Here is a 19,042-nt window from a genome sequence, read left to right as displayed (position 1 = left end):
CTACTACAGCTGCTACTACTACTATTGCAGCTGCTGCTACTACAGCTGCTACTACAACTACTGCAGCTGCTGCTACTACAGCTGCTACTACTGCTGCTACTACAGCTGCTACTACAGCTACTGCAGCTGCTGCTACTACAGCTGCTACTACTGCTACTACTACAGCTGCTGCTACAGCTGCTACTACAGCTGCTACTACAACTACTGCAGCTGCTGCTACTACAGCTGCTACTACTGCTGCTACTACAGCTGCTACTACAACTACTGCAGCTGCTGCTACTACAGCTGCTACTACTGCTACTACTACAGCTGCTGCTACAGCTGCTACTACAGCTGCTACTACTACTATTGCAGCTGCTGCAACTATAGCTACTACAGCTGCTGCAGCTGCTACAGCTACTACACCTGCTACTACTACAGCTGCTACTACAGCTGCTGCTACAGCTGCTGCTACAGCTGCTACTACTGCTACTACTACAGCTGCTGCTACAGCTGCTACTACTGCTACTACTACTGCTACTACTACAGCTGCTGCTACAGCTGCTACTACAGCTGCTACTACTGCTACTACTACAGCTGCTGCTACAGCTGCTGCTACAGCTGCTACTACAGCTGCTACTACTACTATTGCAGCTGCTGCTACTACTATTGCAGCTGCTGCTTCTACAGCTACTACAGCTGCTGCAGCTGCTACAGCTACTACACCTGCTACTACTACAGCTGCTACTACAGCTGCTACAGCTACTACTGCTACTACTACAGCTGCTACTACTACTACTATTGCAGCTGCTGCTACTACAGCTGCTACAGCTACTACTGCTGCTGCTACAGCTGCTACTACTGCTACTGCTGCTACTACAGCTACTACTACTACAGCTGCTACTACTACTACTACAGCTACTACTGCTACTACTACTACAGCTACTACTGCTACTACTACTACTGCTACTACAGCTACTGCTACTACAGCTACTACTACTACAGCTACTACTACTACAGCTACTACTGCTACTACAGCTACTACTGCTACTACAGCTACTACTGCTGCTGCAACTACTACTGCTACTACAGCTACTACTGCTACTACTACAGCTACTACTGCTACAGCTGCTACTACTACTGCTACAACTACTACTGCTACTACTACAGCTACAACTGCTACAGCTGCTACTACTACTGCTACAACTACTACTGCTACTGCTACTACTACAGCTACTGCTGCTACTACTACAACTACTGCTACTACAGCTACTACTACTACAGCTACTACTACTACAGCTACTACTACTACAGCTACTACTGCTACTACTACTACTACAGCTACTACTACTACAGCTACTACTACTACAGCTGCTACTGCTACAGCTACTACTGCTGCTGCAACTACTACTACAGCTACTACTGCTACTACTACAGCTACTACTGCTACAGCTGCTACTACTACTGCTACAACTACTACTGCTACTGCTACTACTACAACTACAGCTACTACTGCTACTGCTACTACTACTACTACAGCTACTACAGCTACTACTACAACTACTACTACTACAAATACTACTGCTACAGCTGCTACTACTACTGCTACAATTACTACAGCTACTACTACTACTACAGCTACTACTACAGCTACTACTGCTACAGCTGCTACTACTACAGCTACAGCTACTACTACTACAGCTACTACTGCTACAGCTACTACTGCTACAGCTGCTACTACTACTGCTACAGCTACTACTGCTACTGCTACTACTACAGCTACTGCTGCTACTACTACAACTACTGCTACTACAGCTACTACTACTACAGCTACTACTACTACAGCTACTGCTGCTACAGCTGCCAGTCAACAACGCGCGTGCGCTTCTCACGAGGACGGCGCGTGCACGAGGCGACGTTTCAGGCAATGGGCCTCGCTCAGACCACGTGGTGTGTGCGCTGTGGGGGGAGGGAGGGAGGGAGGCAGCCGCGGTGGAGGAGGTCGAGGAGGGGGGAGGGCTGTTGCCCGAAACGTCGCCTCCAGTGTCCCTCATTAGTGATCACAGCCAGTACGAGGGGGGGGCGGCCATAAATGACGTCACGCGATTTTTGACGATTTTTGACGATTTTTGACCCACCCGCCCCTTTCGTCACGTGACGTCACAAAGAGTCAGAGCCCCCCCCCACCCCTTAAATATGACGTCACAAAGCTCTGCCCCCCCCGCCCCCCCAAATACAAACACGCTTCAAATCGCTTCTTTAAACTACTATTGCCATTGTAGTGCGTATTTAATGTGGCGCTGCACTCTGATGTTGTAGGAGAAAACATTTATTAAGAAGCCTATTTAGTTAAGTATTTTGATGTGACGTCACCTTTCTCAAACACCCCCCCCCCCCCAGGTGCGTGACGTCATTTATGGGCGGCCCCATATACATTGGCAGAAGCTTGTGTATACACACACACAACAACAACAACCGCCATTCGCCACTAAGTGACTTAGACACAAACTCACACACACACACACTGACACACACACAGTGACACACACACTGACACACACACACACTGACACACACACAGTGACACACACAGACACACAAACTCACGCACACACAGTGACACAACAACAACAACAACCGCCATTCGCCACTAAGTGGCGGTGACGTCACCACGACGCTTGTGCCAGGCCATGTGCACCTTGAGGCCACGTGAAGTGTCGAACGCCCGCTGGCAGGAGGTCACGGGGCAGACCCAGGTGCCACGGGTCGACTGACCGAGATGACCGAGATGACTGGCTGATGCACCACCTGTGCCCCCTACTGTGCCAACTTGCTGTGCTTTAGCCACCCGGCGCTCCGCTCGTTGTTGTGAGCGTCGCTCCTCCGCCCTCCGTTGTTGTTGGAGGGCGACTGCCTCCAACTGCCCAGTAGCGTCCTTCACGAGCCTCCTCCACTGAGGCCGATCTTGACACCGCTGGTACCAGTCATCGGCAAGTCCACTCAGCTCCACGTCCTCCTGTACCACATCACTCCATCTCTTCTCTAGCCCGTGCCGCGCCCGTTTAGCCCCCTCGATCCGGCCGAACAAAAGCTGTTTAGGCATGCGGTGGCTGGGCATGCGGGCTACATGACCCAGCCAACGCAGCCTTGCCTGCCGGAGAAGCTCACCGATGGGACTTTGCCCAGATCTTTCAAGGATGTGTGAGCTCCTAACACGATCCAGCCTGCAGGTTAAACCCAGGATGGATCGTAGGCAGGCCAGCCGAAATGTTTCCAATCTGCGAAGATGTTCCATTAGGGGGGGGGGGGGGGGGGTTCCACGTTTCGCAAGCGTAGAGAAGGGAGGGAATGACCGTGGCCGAGAAGACCTGAAGCTTCGTGCGGAGCGACAGACCAGGTAGCTTCCACACAGCGTTACGCAACCGATGAAAAGATATTGCCGCTCGACTGATTCGGAGTGAGACCTCTGCTGTTAAACCGGAGCCGGTCATGAGCACACTGCCCAGGTATGGGAAACTCTCCACTCTCTCCACAACTGCCCCATCACCGATTGGGAGTTGTGGGGGTGGAGTGTCCGATGGTACAAAATACCCAGGGCACCACCACCACTACCACCACCTCCACTACCACCACCACCACCTCCCCCTCCACCCCCATCTCCACCACCACCATCACCTCCACTACCACCACCACCACCATCACCTCCACTACCATCACCACCACCTCCCCCTCCACCCCCATCTCCACCACCACCATCACCTCCACTACCATCACCACCACCTCCCCCTCCACCCCCATCTCCACCACCACCATCACCTCCACTACCATCACCACCACCACCACTACTACCTCCTCCACTACCACCACCACCATCAATACCATCTCAACCACCACCACCGCCGTCACCACCACCACCACCACCGTCACCACCGCCACCACCACCACCACCACCCCCTCCACCCCCATCTCCACCACCACCACCGCCGTCACCACCACCACCACCGTCACCACCACCACCATCGTCACCACCATCACCACCATCACCACCACTACTATCATCTCCACCATCTCCACCACCACCGCCACCATCACCACCGCCACCACCACCACCACCGCCACCGCCACCGCCTCCACTACCATCTCCACCACCGTCACCACCACCACCACCGTCACCGTCACCACTACCACCACCGTCACCACAACCACCATCACCACCACCACTTCAGATGACGGTCGACATCGACACGACCTCCGAGCGACTGTTCTCCACCCCGCCGGTGACATTCGCCCCATCCTCCACCTCCGTCGCAGCACAACCACCACCACGACCACCACCTCCACCACCACCACCACCACCACCACCGCCGCCGCGCCTCAAGATCCTCTTGATGAGCGGAGATCCGAGCAGCAGCCGACGGCACTGGACCCTGAAGGCTCCGTCGCAGAAGGCGTAGAGGAATGGGTTGAGGCAGCTGTTGAGGTAGGCCAGGCACACGGCGTAGGGGTTCGCGAAGGTCAGCAGGCGGTCCAGGGCGCACACGTCCGGCAGCCAGCCGAGCCAGCGAAAGGCGTCGAGGGTGCGAACCACGTGGAAAGGCAACCAGCAGACGGTGAAGGCCGCCACGAGGCACGCGATGGTGCGCAGGAGTTGACGGCGGACGCGTTGCTCGTGACGGACGCGGCTGGTGGAGGTGGTGGGGTGGGTGGGTGGTGGTGAGACACCAGGAGATGGTAGGGGGAGAGACACGGGGAGACGCGGTGAGAGACCGGGAGACACGGGGAGAGACACGGGGAGAGACACACGGAGAGACACGGGGAGAGACACGGGAGATGACACGGGAAATGGCAGGAGACACTAGGAGACACGGGGTGAGACACGGGGAGATGACACGGGAGATGGCAGGAGACACGGTGAGACACGGGGAGACACGGGGAGAGACACGGGGAGACACGGAGTGAAACGGGGAGACACGGGGAGACACGGGAGACACGGTGAGACACCAGGAGATGGCAGGAGACAGGGGGAGACACGGTGAGACACGGGGAGACACGGGGAGAGACACGGGGAGACACGGAGTGAAACGGGGAGACACGGGGAGACACGGGAGACACGGTGAGACACCAGGAGATGGCAGGAGACAGGGGGAGACACGGGGAGACACGGGGAGACACGGGGAGATACACGGGGAGACACGGGGTGAGACGGGGAGACACGGGGAGACACGGGGAGACACGGTAAGACACGGTAAGACACGGGGAGAGACGGTGAGACACGGGGAGACACGGTGAGACACGGTGAGACGCGGGGAGAGACGGTGAGAGACGGTGAGAAACAGGGTGAGACACGGGGAGAGACACGGAGAGACACGGGGAGACACGGAGAGAGACACGGGGAGAGACACGGGGAGAGACACGGGAGAGACACGGGGAGACACGGGGAGAGACACGGGGAGAGACACGGGAGAGACACGGGGAGACACGGGGAGAGACACGGGGAGAGACACGGGGAGACACGGGGAGAGACACGGGGAGAGACACGGGGAGACACGGCGAGACACGGTGAGAGACACGGGGAGATGGCAGAAGATGACACGGGGAGACACGAGGAGATACACGGGGAGACACGGCGAGATGGCAGGAGGAGACACGGTGAGACACGGGGATGGCAGGAGACACGAGGAGACACGAGGAGACACGGGGAGACACGGGGAGACACGGGGAGACACGGAGAGAGACACCAGGAGATGGCAGGAGACACGGGGAGAGACGGGGAGACACGGAGAGAGACACGGGGAGATGACAGGAGATGACACGGAGATACACGGGGAGACACGGGGAGACACGGGGAGACACGGGGAGATGGCAGGAGATGGCACGGGGAGACACGGGGAGCTGAAGATTGATATTACTGATGATGCTACTACTGATGATGATGATACTACTGATGATGATGATGCTACTAATGATGATGATGCTACTACTACTGATGATGATGATGCTACTAATGATGATGATGCTACTACTACTGATGATGATGATGCTACTAATGATGATGATGCTACTACTGATGATGATGCTACTAATGATGATACTACTACTACTACTGATGATGATGATGCTACTAATGATGATGATCCTACTACTACTGATGATGATGATGACACTCACCCAAAGTGGTAGCTGAGCTTCCGAGCGATGGCACAGTAGCAGTAGCACATGGTGATGATGATGATGATGATACTACTGATGATGATGATGATACTACTGATGATGATGATACTACTGATGATGATGATACTACTGATGATGATGATACTACTGATGATGATGATACTACTGATGATGATGATACTACTGATGATGATGATACTACTGATGATGATGATACTACTGATGATGATGATACTACTGATGATGATGATACTACTGATGATGATGATACTACTGATGATGATGATACTACTGATGATGATGATACTACTGATGATGATGATACTACTGATGATGATGATACTACTGATGATGATGATACTACTGATGATGATGATACTACTGATGATGATGATACTACTGATGATGATGATACTACTGATGATGATGATACTACTGATGATGATGATACTACTGATGATGATGATACTACTGATGATGATGATGATACTACTGATGATGATGATACTACTGATGATGATGATACTACTGATGATGATGATGATACTACTGATGATGATGATGCTACTGATGATGATGATACTACTGATGATGATGATACTACTGATGATGATGATACTACTGATGATGATGATACTACTGATGATGATGATACTACTGATGATGATGATACTACTGATGATGATGATACTACTGATGATGATGATACTACTGATGATGATGATACTACTGATGATGATGATACTACTGATGATGATGATACTACTGATGATGATGATACTACTGATGATGATGATACTACTGATGATGATGATACTACTGATGATGATGATACTACTGATGATGATGATACTACTGATGATGATGATACTACTGATGATGATGATACTACTGATGATGATGATACTACTGATGATGATGATACTACTGATGATGATGATGATACTACTGATGATGATGATACTACTGATGATGATGATACTACTGATGATGATGATGATACTACTGATGATGATGATGCTACTGATGATGATGATACTACTGATGATGATGATACTACTGATGATGATGATACTACTGATGATGATGATACTACTGATGATGATGATACTACTGATGATGATGATACTACTGATGATGATGATACTACTGATGATGATGATACTACTGATGATGATGATACTACTGATGATGATGATACTACTGATGATGATGATACTACTGATGATGATGATACTACTGATGATGATGATACTACTGATGATGATGATACTACTGATGATGATGATACTACTGATGATGATGATACTACTGATGATGATGATACTACTGATGATGATGATACTACTGATGATGATGATGATACTACTGATGATGATGATACTACTGATGATGATGATACTACTGATGATGATGATGATACTACTGATGATGATGATGCTACTGATGATGATGATACTACTGATGATGATGATACTACTGATGATGATGATACTACTGATGATGATGATACTACTGATGATGATGATACTACTGATGATGATGATACTACTGATGATGATGATACTACTGATGATGATGATACTACTGATGATGATGATACTACTGATGATGATGATACTACTGATGATGATGATACTACTGATGATGATGATACTACTGATGATGATGATACTACTGATGATGATGATGATACTACTGATGATGATGATACTACTGATGATGATGATACTACTGATGATGATGATGATACTACTGATGATGATGATACTACTGATGATGATGATACTACTGATGATGATGATACTACTGATGATGATGATGATACTACTGATGATGATGATACTACTGATGATGATGATACTACTGATGATGATGATACTACTGATGATGATGATACTACTGATGATGATGATACTACTGATGATGATGATAATGATGATGATACTACTGATGATGATGATGATAATGATGATGATGATACTACTGATGATGATACTACTGATGATGATGATACTACTGATGATGATGATACTACTGATGATGATGATAATGATGATGATACTACTGATGATGATGATGATAATGATGATGATGATACTACTGATGATGATACTACTGATGATGATGATACTACTGATGATGATGATACTACTGATGATGATGATAATGATGATGATACTACTGATGATGATGATGATAATGATGATGATGATACTACTGATGATGATGATACTACTGATGATGATGATAATGATGATGATACTACTGATGATGATGATACTACTGATGATGATGATAATGATGATGATGATACTACTACTGATGATACTACTACTGATGATGATGATGATACTACTACTGATGATGATGATACTAATGATGATGATACTACTACTGATGATGATGATGCTGCTGATACTATTACTGATGATGATACTACTACTGATGATGATGATGATGATGCTACTGATGATGATGATACTACTACTGATGATGATGATACTACTACTGATGATGATGATACTACTACTGATGATGATGATGCTGCTGATACTATTACTGATGATACTACTACTGATGATGATGATGATGATGCTACTGATGATGATGATACTACTACTGATGATGATGATACTACTACTGATGATGATGATACTACTACTGATGATGATACTACTACTACTGATGATGATGATACTAATGATGATGATACTACTACTGATGATGATGATGATGATACTACTACTGATGATGATGGTGCTACTGATGATGATACTACTACTGATGATGATACTACTGATGATGATGATGATACTACTACTGATGATGATACTACTACTGATGATGATACTACTGATGATGATACTACTGATGATGATGATGATACTACTACTGATGATGATACTACTGATGATGATGATACTACTGATGATGATGATGATGATACTACTACTGATGATGATACTACTACTGATGATGATACTACTGATGATGATGATGATACTACTACTGATGATGATACTACTGATGATGATGATGATACTACTACTGATGATGATACTACTGATGATGATGATACTACTGATGATGATGATGATGATACTACTACTGATGATGATACTACTACTGATGATGATACTACTGATGATGATGATGATACTACTACTGATGATGATACTACTGATGATGATGATGATACTACTACTGATGATGATACTACTGATGATGATGATGATACTACTACTGATGATGATACTACTGATGATGATGATGATGCTACTGATGATGACACTCACCCAAAGTGGTAGCTGAGCTTCCGAGCGATGGCACAGTAGCAGTAGCACATGGTGATGATGATGATACTACTACTGATGATGATGATGCTACTACTGATGATGATGATACTACTGATGATGATGATACTACTACTGATGATGATGATACTACTACTGATGATGATGATGATACTACTACTGATGATGATGATACTACTACTGATGATGCTGATACTACTGATGATGATGATGATGATACTACTGATGATGATGACACTCACCCAAAGTGGTAGCTGAGCTTCCGTGCGATGGCACAGTAGCAGTAGCAGATGACGATTTCGGGCAGCAGGAACGCGAGCAGCGTCACCGAGAACGCGACGGACGCCGTCCACACGGCCACCTCGTGCGCGTCCGTCGTCGGGAACTGCATCTCGCAACTCCACGTTACTGTGGCCGGGTCCACGTCCCACTCGCCGCCTGCCGATGGGAGAGGCGCTGAGGTGGGTGGGTGGGGTGGTGCGTGGGTAGTGGTGGGGTGGGGTGGTGGTGGGTGAGGTGGTGGTGGGTGGGTGGTGGTGGGTGGGTGGTGGTGGGTGGGTGGTGGGGTGGGTGGGGTGGTGCGTGGGTAGTGGTGGTGGGTGGGGTGGTGGGGTGGGGTGGTGGGTGGGTGGGGTGGTGGGTGGGTAGTGGTGGTGGGTGGGGTGGTGGGGTGGGGTGGGTGGGGTGGGGTGGTGGGTGGGGTGGTGGTGGGTAGTGGTGTGGTGGTGGGTGTGGTGGTGATGGGTGAGGTGGGTGGGGTGGTGGGGTGGTGGGTGGGGTGGTGTGGTGGGTGGTGGTGTGGGTAGTGTGGTATTTGGGTGGGGTGGTGATGGGTGAGGTGGGTGGGGTGGTGGTGGTGGTGGGTAGTGGTGGTGTGGGTGGGGTGGTGGGTGGGGTAGGTGGTGGTGGGTGGGTGGGGTGAGGTGGTGGGGTGGTGGATGGGTGGGGTGGTAGTTGGGTGGGGTGGTGATGGTTGGGTGGGTGGTGGGGTGGGTGGGGAGTGGTGGGTGGTGTGGGTAGTGGTGGGTGGGGTGGGTGGGTGGTGGGTGGGGTGGTGGGGTGTGGGTTAGTGGTGTGGGTTGGTGGTTGGGTGGTGGTGGTGGGTGGGTGGTGGGGTGGGGTTGTGGTGGGGTGAGTGGGGTAGTGGGTGGGGTGGTGGGTGGGTGGGGTGGTGGGTGGTGGTGGGGTGGTGGGTGGTGGGTGGTGGGTGAGGTGGTGGTGGGTAGTGGTGGTGATGGTTGGGTGGGTGGTGGGTGGGGTGGTGGTGGGTGGGTGGGTGGGTGGGGAGGTGGGTGGTGTGGGTAGTGTGGTGGTTGGGTGGGGTGGTGATGGGTGAGGTGGGGTGGGTGAGGTGGTGGTGGGTGGTGTGAGTTGGTGGTTGGGTGGGGTGGGGTGGGGTGGTGGGGTGGGGTGGTGGTGGTGTGGGGTGGGTGTGGTGGGGTGGGGTGGTGGTGGGTAGTGGTGGGTGGGTGGGTGGTGGTGGGTGGTGTGGGTAGTGGTGGGTGGTGGTGGTGTGGGTGGGGTGTGTGGGGTGGGGTGGGGTGGTGGGTGGGTGGGGTGGGGTGGTGGTGGGTGAGGTGGTGGGGTGGTGTGGTGGGTAGTGGTGGATGGGTGAGGTGGGTGGTGGGGGAGGGGGTGGTGGGGTGGGGTTGTGGTGGGTGGGGTGGTGGGTGGGGTGGTGGTGGGTGGGGTGGGTTGGTGGGTGGGTTGGTGGGTGGGGTGGTGGTGGTGGAGTGGTGGTGGGGTGGGTAGTGGGGTGGGTGGGTAGTGGGGTGGGTGGGGTGAGGTGGGGTGGGGTGGGTGGGGTGGTGTGGGGTAGTGGTGGGTGGTGGTGGTGTGGGGTGGGTGTGGTGGGGTGGGGTGGTGGGTGAGTGGGGTGGGGTGGTGGGTGGGTGGGTGGGGTGGTGGGTGGGGGGGTGATGGGTAGGTGGGTGGGGTGGTGGGGTGGTGGGTGGGGTCGGTGAGGTGGGGTGGTGGTGGGTGGTGGGTAGGTGGGGTGGGTGGGTGGTGGAGTGAGTGGGGTAGTGGGTGGGGTGGTGGGTGGGTGGGGTGGTGGGTAGGTGGGGTGGTGGGTGGGGTGGGGTGGGTGGGGTGGTGTGGGTAGTGGTGGGGTGGGGTGGTTGTGGTGGTGGTGGGTGGTGGTGGTGATGGTTGGGTGGGTGGTGAGTGGGGTGGGGTGGTGGGGTGGTAGGTGGGTGGGTGGTGGGTGGGGTGGTGGGTGGGGTGGGTGGGGTGGTGGGTGGTGGTCGGGTGGGTGGTGTGGGTGGGGTGGGGTGGGTGAGGTGGTGTGGTGAGGTGGTGGGTGGGGTGGTGGGTGGGGTGGTGGGTGAGGGGGGTGGTGGGTGGGGGGGGGGGTGGTGGTGGTGGGTGGGGTGGTGGTGGTGGGTGGGGTGGTGGTGGTGGGTGGGGTGGTGGGTGGGTAGGTAGTGGGGGGAGATGGGAATGATACTCGTGATGACACAACCACAACCTCAGCTACTTCCAGAACCACCACCTCAACAACCACCTCAACCACCACCTCAACCACCACGTCAACCACCTCAACCACCACAACCACCACCACAACCATCTCAACCATCATCACCACCTCTATCAATATCACCACCACCACCACAACCATATCTCAACCACCACCACCACCACCACCTCAACCACCATCACCACCACCTCAACCACCTCAACCACCACCTCAACCACCACTTCCACCACCTCAACCACCACCTCCACCACCACCACCACGACCTCAACCACCACCTCAACCACCACCATCACTTCCACCACCTCAACCACCACCACCACCACCTCCACCACCTCAACCACCACCACCTCAACCACCACCACCTCAACCACCACCTCCACCACCACCACCTCAACCACCAGCTCAACCACCACCACCACTTCCACCACCTCAACCACCACCACCTCAACCACCACCTCCACCACCACCTCAACCACCACCTCAACCACCACTTCCACCACCTCAACCACCACCTCCACCACCACCACCTCAACCACCACCTCAACCACCACCACCACTTCCACCACCTCAACCACCACCTCCACCACCACCACCACCTCAACCACCACCTCAACCACCACCACCACTTCCACCACCTCAACCATCACCACCTCAACCACCACCACCTCAACCACCACCTCAACCACCACCACCTCAACCACCACCACCACTTCCACCACCTCAACCACCACCACCTCAACCACCATCACCACTTCCACCACCTCAACCACCACCACCTCAACCACCATCACCACCTCAACCAATACCACAACCACCTCCACCATCAACACCTCTATCATCATCATCACCACCACCTCAACCACCACCTCAACCACCACCACCTCAACCACCACCTCCACCACCACCACCACTTCCACCACCTCAACCATCACCACCTCAACCACCACCACCACCACCACCTCAACCACCACCTCCACCACCACCACCACCACCTCAACCACCACCTCAACCACCACCACCACTTCCACCACCTCAACCACCACCACTTTAACCACCATCACCACCTCAACCAACACCACAACCATCACCACCACCACTTCCACCATCTCAATCATCACCACCTCTATCATCATCATCACCATCACCTCAACCACCATCACCATCTCAATCATCATCACCTCAACCACCACCTCAACCACCACCTCAACCACCACCTCAACCACCACCACCACCTCAACCACCACCTCAACCACCACCACCACCTCAACCACCATCACCTACCTCCATCAACCGCTCCTCCATCGAATCCATCCATCGCACCGCCACCTCCGCCATGCTGATAGTAATACTGATGATGCCCGTTCCCCGGCATCTCCAACCCATCAAAGTCACCGCCACCACCACCTCCACCACCACCACCACCGCCCACCACCACCCCGCCCACCCTCCCCACGGTGGTCCTGAGCAGCGCCGCGGGCAGCGATGCCAACAACGCCAACAGCCACACCAGGGCGGCCGATCGAGCCGCGTGCCTCCTGGTGCGCATGCCCGCCGAGGGCACGGCGTGCACCACGGCAATGTAGCGGTCGAAGCTGAGGCAGGTGAGGCAGAAGACGCTGGCGTGCATGTTCACGTGGTTCACGAGGGCGCTCACGCGGCAGAGGGCCCCGCCGAAGGGCCAGTGGTAGCGCATGGCGGTGGAGGCCGCCCACAGGGGCAGCGTCGCCAGGAAGACCAGGTCGGCCGTCGCCAGGCTCACGATGTAGACGTCGGCCACGCGACGCGGGCCGTCGGTGGCGCGCCGGGGAGGGGGTGGTGGTGGCGGTGGTGGTGGTGGTGGGTGGGGGCGGGGCCGGGAGGACGGGCCGGTGGTAGATCCGTTGGTGGGAAATCCGCTGGTCAGAGCAGTGGGAGATCCGACGGTGGGAGATTCACCGGCAGGGCCGGTGGGAAATCCGCCGGTGGGAGATCCGACGGTGGGAGATTCACCCGCAGGGCCGGTGGGAAATCCGCCGGTACGAGATCCGTTGGTGAGAGATTCACCGGCAGGACCGATGGGATATCCGCCGGTGGGAGATCCGTTGGTGGGAGATTCACCAGCAGGACCGATGGGAAATCTGCCGGTACGAGATCCGACGGTAAGAGATTCACCGGCAGGGCCGATGGGAAATCTGCCGGTGGGAGATCCGTTGGTGGGAGATTCACCGGCAGGACCGATGGGAAATCTGCCGGTGGGAGATCCGCCGGTTAGAGCAGCGGCAGATCCGACGGTGGGAGATTCACCGGCAAGAGCGACGGTAGATCTTCCGGCAGATCTGCCACGACCGCCAGACCCAGCGGCACCACCACCACCACTGGCACCACCACCACCACCACCACCGGCACCACCACCACCGCGCCCGCCGCCACGCCGGCAGCAGCGCACGCCGCGGGCGGAGATCCAGAGCACCAGTCCATTGCCGACGACGCCGGCGACGAAGATGACCATGTAGACCACGGGCACCACGGTGAGGCTGGGCTCCCACTCACCCAGGTGGCACGACGACGACGCCGTTGCCCCTGACGACGACGCGTTGGCGGCGGTGAGCGGCGCCGACGCGAACGCCGACGGCGCGTGCCGGTGGTGGTAGTCGTGGTGGGACGGTGGTGACGGTGGTGACGGTGGTGATGGGAGGGTGAGGTCCAAGATGGAGGGGCGGAGGTCGCGGTACGGCGGAGGTGGGGAAGGCAATTGGGGCGGCATGGTGATGGTGGTGGTGGTGCGGTGGTGGTGGTGATGCTGGCGGTGGTGGTGGTGCGGTGGTGGTGGTGCGGTGGTGGTGCGGTGGTGGTGGTGATGCTGGTGGTGGTGCGGTGGTGGTGGTGATGGTGGTGCGGTGGTGCGGTGGTGGTACGGTGGTGGTGCGGTGGTGGTGGTGATGCTGGTGGTGATGCGGTGGTGGTGGTGCGGTGGTGCGGTGGTGGTGCGGTGGTGGTGGTGATGGCGGTGGTGGTGCGGTGGTGGTGCGGTGGTGGTGGTGCGGTGGTGGTGCGGTGGTGGTGGTGATGCTGGTGGTGGTGCGGTGGTGGTGGTGCGGTGGTGGTGATGATGGTGGTGGTGGTGCGGTGGTGGTGGCGTGGTGGTGATGATGGTGGTGGTGGTGCGGTGGTGGTGCGGTGGTGGTGCGGTGGTGGTGGTGATGCTGGTGGTGGTGCGGTGGTGCGGTGGTGGTGGTGCGGTGGTGGTGATGATGGTGGTGGTGGTGATGATGGTGGTGGTGGTGCGGTGGTGGTGGTGGCGGTGGTGGTGATGATGGTGGTGGTGGTGCGGTGGTGGTGCGGTGGTGGTGGTGATGCTGGTGGTGGTGCGGTGGTGCGGTGGTGGTGGTGCGGTGGTGGTGGTGCGGTGGTGGTGATGGTGGTGGTGGTGCGGTGGTGGTGGTGCGGTGGTGGTGGTGGCGGTGGTGGTGGCGGTGGTTGCAGAGGTGGTGGCGGTGGTGGTAGAGGCGGTGGTGGTGGTGCGGTGGAGGTGGTGGAGGTGGTGGTGATGTAAGAGGTGATGGTGGTGATGTTGATGGAAGGGGTGATGGTGTATATAGGTGTGTTGTTGTTGTTGTATACGTGTGTGTCTACGTGTGTGTGTGTACACGTGTGTGTGTCCACGTGTGAGTCTGTGTGTACACGTGTGTGTACACGTGTGAGTCTGTGTGTACACGTGTGTGTGTGTACACGTGTGTGTGTACACGTGTGTGTGTCTGTGTGTGTACACGTGTGTGTGTGTACACGTGTGTGTGTACACGTGTGTGTGTCTGTGTGTGTCTGTGTGTGTACACGTGTGTGTGTCTGTGTGTGTCTGTGTGTGTACACGTGTGTGTGTACACGTGTGTGTCTGTGTACACGTGTGTGTGTGTACACGTGTGTGTCTGTGTACACGTGTGTGTGTGTACACGTGTGTGTACACGTGTGAGTCTGTGTGTCTGTGTGTACACGTGTGTGTGTGTACACGTGTGTGTCCGTGTGTACACGTGTGTGTCTGTGTGTCTGTGTGTACACGTGTGTGTCTGTGTGTACACACGTGTGTCTGTGTGTCTATGTGTGTGTCTGTGTGTACACGTGTGTGTCTGTGTGTACACGTGTGTGTCTGTGTGTACACGTGTGTGTCTGTGTGTACACGTGTGTGTCTATGTGTGTGTCTGTGTGTCTACGTGTGTGTACACGTGTGTGTCTGTGTGTACACGTGTGTCTGTGTCTATGTGTGTGTCTGTGTGTACACGTGTGTGTCTGTGTGTACACGTGTCTGTGTCTATGTGTGTGTCTGTGTGTCTACGTGTGTGTACACGTGTGTGTCTGTGTGTACACGTGTGTCTGTGTCTATGTGTGTGTCTGTGTGTCCACGTGTGTGTACACGTGTGTGTCTGTGTGTACACGTGTGTCTGTGTGTACACGTGTGTGTCTGTGTGTCCCCACGTGTGTCTGTGTACACGTGTGTGTCTGTGTGTCTATGTGTGTACACGTGTGTCTGTGTGTCTGTGTGTGTCTGTGTGTACACGTGTGTGTCTGTGTGTCCCCACGTGTGTCTGTGTCTATGTGTGTCTGTGTGTCTACGTGTGTGTACACGTGTCTGTCTACGTGTGTGTACGTGTGTGTACACGTGTCTGTGTGTGTACACGTGTAACCACTCTCTCTCTCTCTCCCCACAACTGAGTGGCTCGTTGTGCTGCGCTCAACTTTTTATTGAGACTCATTCGCATGGCCAGTGACGTCACGTCGCTGACATACAAACCACGCCCCCCCCCCCACCTCGTTGAATATTCATGAGGTGGGAGTGTCACAGAGACCGCAATCAGCCTCTCACTCAACCCACTCAGTCAGTCACTCAGCCAGTCACTCACTCAGTCACTTAGTCACTCAGTCACTCACTCAGTCAGTCACTCAGTCAGTCACTCAGTCAGTTACTCAGTCAGTCAGTCACTCAGTCAGTCACTCAGTCACTCACCCACTGACTCACTCAGTCACTCACCCACTGACTCACTCAGTCACTCAGCCACTGACTCACCCACTCAGTCACACACTCACTCACCCACTCAGTCACTCACCCACTGACTCACCCACTCACTCACCCACTCACTCACTCACTCACCCACTCACTCACTCACCCACTCACTCACTCAGTCAGTCACTCACTCAGCCACTCACTCAGTCAGTCACTCACTCACTGACTCACCCACTCACTCACCCACTCACCCACTCACTCAGTCAGTCAGTCACTCACTCAGCCACTCACTCAGTCAGTCACTCACCCACTGACTCACCCACTGACTCACCCACTCAGTCACTCACCCACTGACTCACCCACTCAGTCACTCACCCACTGACTCACTCAGTCACTCACCCACTGACTCACCCACTCAGTCACTCACCCACTGACTCACTCAGTCACTCACCCACTCAGTCACTCACTCAGTCAGTCACTCACCCACTGACTCACCCACTCACTCACCCACTCACTCAGTCAGTCAGTCACTCACCCACTCACTCAGCCACTGACTCAGCAACTCAGTCACTCACCCACTGACTCACCCACTCACTCACTCAGCCAGTCACTCACTCACTCAGTCACTCACTCAGTCACCCACTCAGTCAGTCACTCACCCACTGACTCACCCACTCAGTCACTCACCCACTGACTCACCCACTCAGTCACTCACCCACTGACTCACTCAGTCACTCACCCACTGACTCACTCAGTCACTCACCCACTGACTCACCCACTCAGTCACTCACCCACTGACTCACTCAGTCACTCACCCATTCAGTCACTCACTCAGTCAGTCACTCACCCACTGACTCACCCACTCACTCACCCACTCACTCAGTCAGTCAGTCACTCACCCACTCACTCAGCCACTGACTCAGCCACTCAGTCACTCACCCACTGACTCACCCACTCACTCACCCACTTACTCACTCAGCCAGTCACTCACTCACTCACTCAGTCACTCACTCAGTCACCCACTCAGTCAGTCACTCACCCACTGACTCACCCACTCAGTCACTCACCCACTGACTCACCCACTCAGTCACTCACCCACTGACTCACTCAGTCACTCAGCCAGACTCACCCTTGCAAACGAGTCGACCCTCACCTCTTGACCTCTTAACAGGTCAGAGAACCTCCACTTGGCCCCTCCCCCTTTCACGAAGACCACGCCCCCTAGTCACAGGCCCCTCCCCTTCTGCCACAGGCCCCTCCCCTTCTGTCACAGGCCCTCCCCTTGTCACAGGCTCCTCCCCTTGTCACAGGCTCCTCCCCCTTCTGGCACAGGCACATCCTTTTCCGCCCCAGGCTCCTCCCCCTTCCGCCTCATCCCCTTCTGCCTCAGGCTCCTCCCATTTCCGCCTCAGGCCCCTCCCCTTTCCACCTCATGCTCCTCCCATTTCCGCCTCAGGCCCCTCCCCCTTTCCGCACCAGGCTCCTCCCTTTTCCGCCTCAGGCTCCTCCCCTTTCCACCTCATGCTCCTCCCATTTCCGCCTCAGACCCCTCCCCCTTTCCGCACCAGGCTCCTCCCTTTTCCGCCTCAGGCTCCTCCCCTTCCGCCTCAGACCCCTCCATTTTCCGCCTCGGGCTCCTCCCCCTTCCGCCTCAGGCTCCTCCCCTTCCGCCTCAGGCTCCTCCCTTTTCCGCCTCAGGCCCCTCCCCCTTCCGCCTTAGGCTCCTCCCCTTCCGCCTCATGCTCCTCCCATTTCCGCCTCAGGCCCCTCCCCCTTTCCGCCTCAGGCTCCTCCCCTTTCGCCTCATGCTCCTCCCATGTCCACCTCAGGCCCCTCCCGCTTCCGCCTCCTCCCCCTCAGGCTCCTCCCCCTTCCGCCTCAGGCTCCTCCCCTTCCGCCTCAGGCTCCTTCCCCTTCCGCCTCAGGCTCCTCCCCTTCCGCCTCAGGCTCCTCCCCCTTCCGCCTCAGGCTCCTCCCCTTCCGCCTCAGGCTCCTCCCCTTCCGCCTCAGGCTCCTCCCTTTTCCGCCTCAGGCTCCTCCCCTTCCGCCTCAGGCTCCTCCCCCTTCCGCCCCAGGCCCCTCCACTTCCGCCTCCTCCCCTTCCGCCTCAGGCCCCTCCCCCTT

The 19,042-nt window shown here is 54.8% G+C and overlaps 1 protein-coding gene across 3 annotated transcripts; it reads right to left on the bottom strand.

Annotated features, from left to right (window-relative positions):
• Window positions 1-3,800: 3,800 nt before the first annotated feature.
• LOC144954589 (uncharacterized) lies at window positions 3,801-18,971 on the bottom strand. Of its 3 annotated transcripts, XM_078885047.1 has the most exons (4): window positions 18,348-18,971; window positions 13,228-18,303; window positions 9,710-9,923; window positions 3,801-4,661 (listed from the first exon to the last, which is right to left on the bottom strand). In XM_078885047.1, exons 2-4 carry the CDS (start codon window positions 14,687-14,689, stop codon window positions 4,202-4,204), a joined length of 2,136 nt encoding a protein of 711 aa, XP_078741173.1. In that variant the 5' UTR covers window positions 14,690-18,303; window positions 18,348-18,971; the 3' UTR covers window positions 3,801-4,201. The 3 variants fall into 3 exon arrangements, with proteins under 3 accessions (XP_078741173.1, XP_078741172.1, XP_078741171.1); XM_078885046.1 differs by having other exon boundaries at window positions 13,228-18,971; XM_078885045.1 differs by lacking the exon at window positions 18,348-18,971 and having other exon boundaries at window positions 9,710-9,905; window positions 13,228-16,109.
• Window positions 18,972-19,042: the final 71 nt, after the last annotated feature.

Source organism: Lampetra fluviatilis, unplaced genomic scaffold (genome assembly GCF_964198595.1).
Source record: "Lampetra fluviatilis unplaced genomic scaffold, kcLamFluv1.1 SCAFFOLD_531, whole genome shotgun sequence".
Classification (NCBI taxonomy): domain Eukaryota; kingdom Metazoa; phylum Chordata; class Hyperoartia; order Petromyzontiformes; family Petromyzontidae; genus Lampetra; species Lampetra fluviatilis.
The sequence above is the reverse complement of the archived record's forward strand: the minus strand, read 5'-3'. Positions and strand labels throughout refer to the sequence as shown.

What these genes read in the sequence shown, in the direction of transcription:
- LOC144954589 (XM_078885046.1), bottom strand. Translation starts at nt 14,689, where the DNA reads ATGCCGCCCCAATTGCCTTCCCCACCTCCGCCGTACCGCGACCTCCGC. An exon ending in TGGAGGAGCGGTTGATGGAG is followed by an intron (nt 9,924 to 13,227) that starts GTAGGTGATGGT and finishes CACCCACCTCAG; the next exon opens with CGCCTCTCCCATCGGCAGGC. An exon ending in AAGCTCAGCTACCACTTTGG is followed by an intron (nt 4,662 to 9,709) that starts GTGAGTGTCATC and finishes CACCTCCACCAG; the next exon opens with CCGCGTCCGTCACGAGCAAC.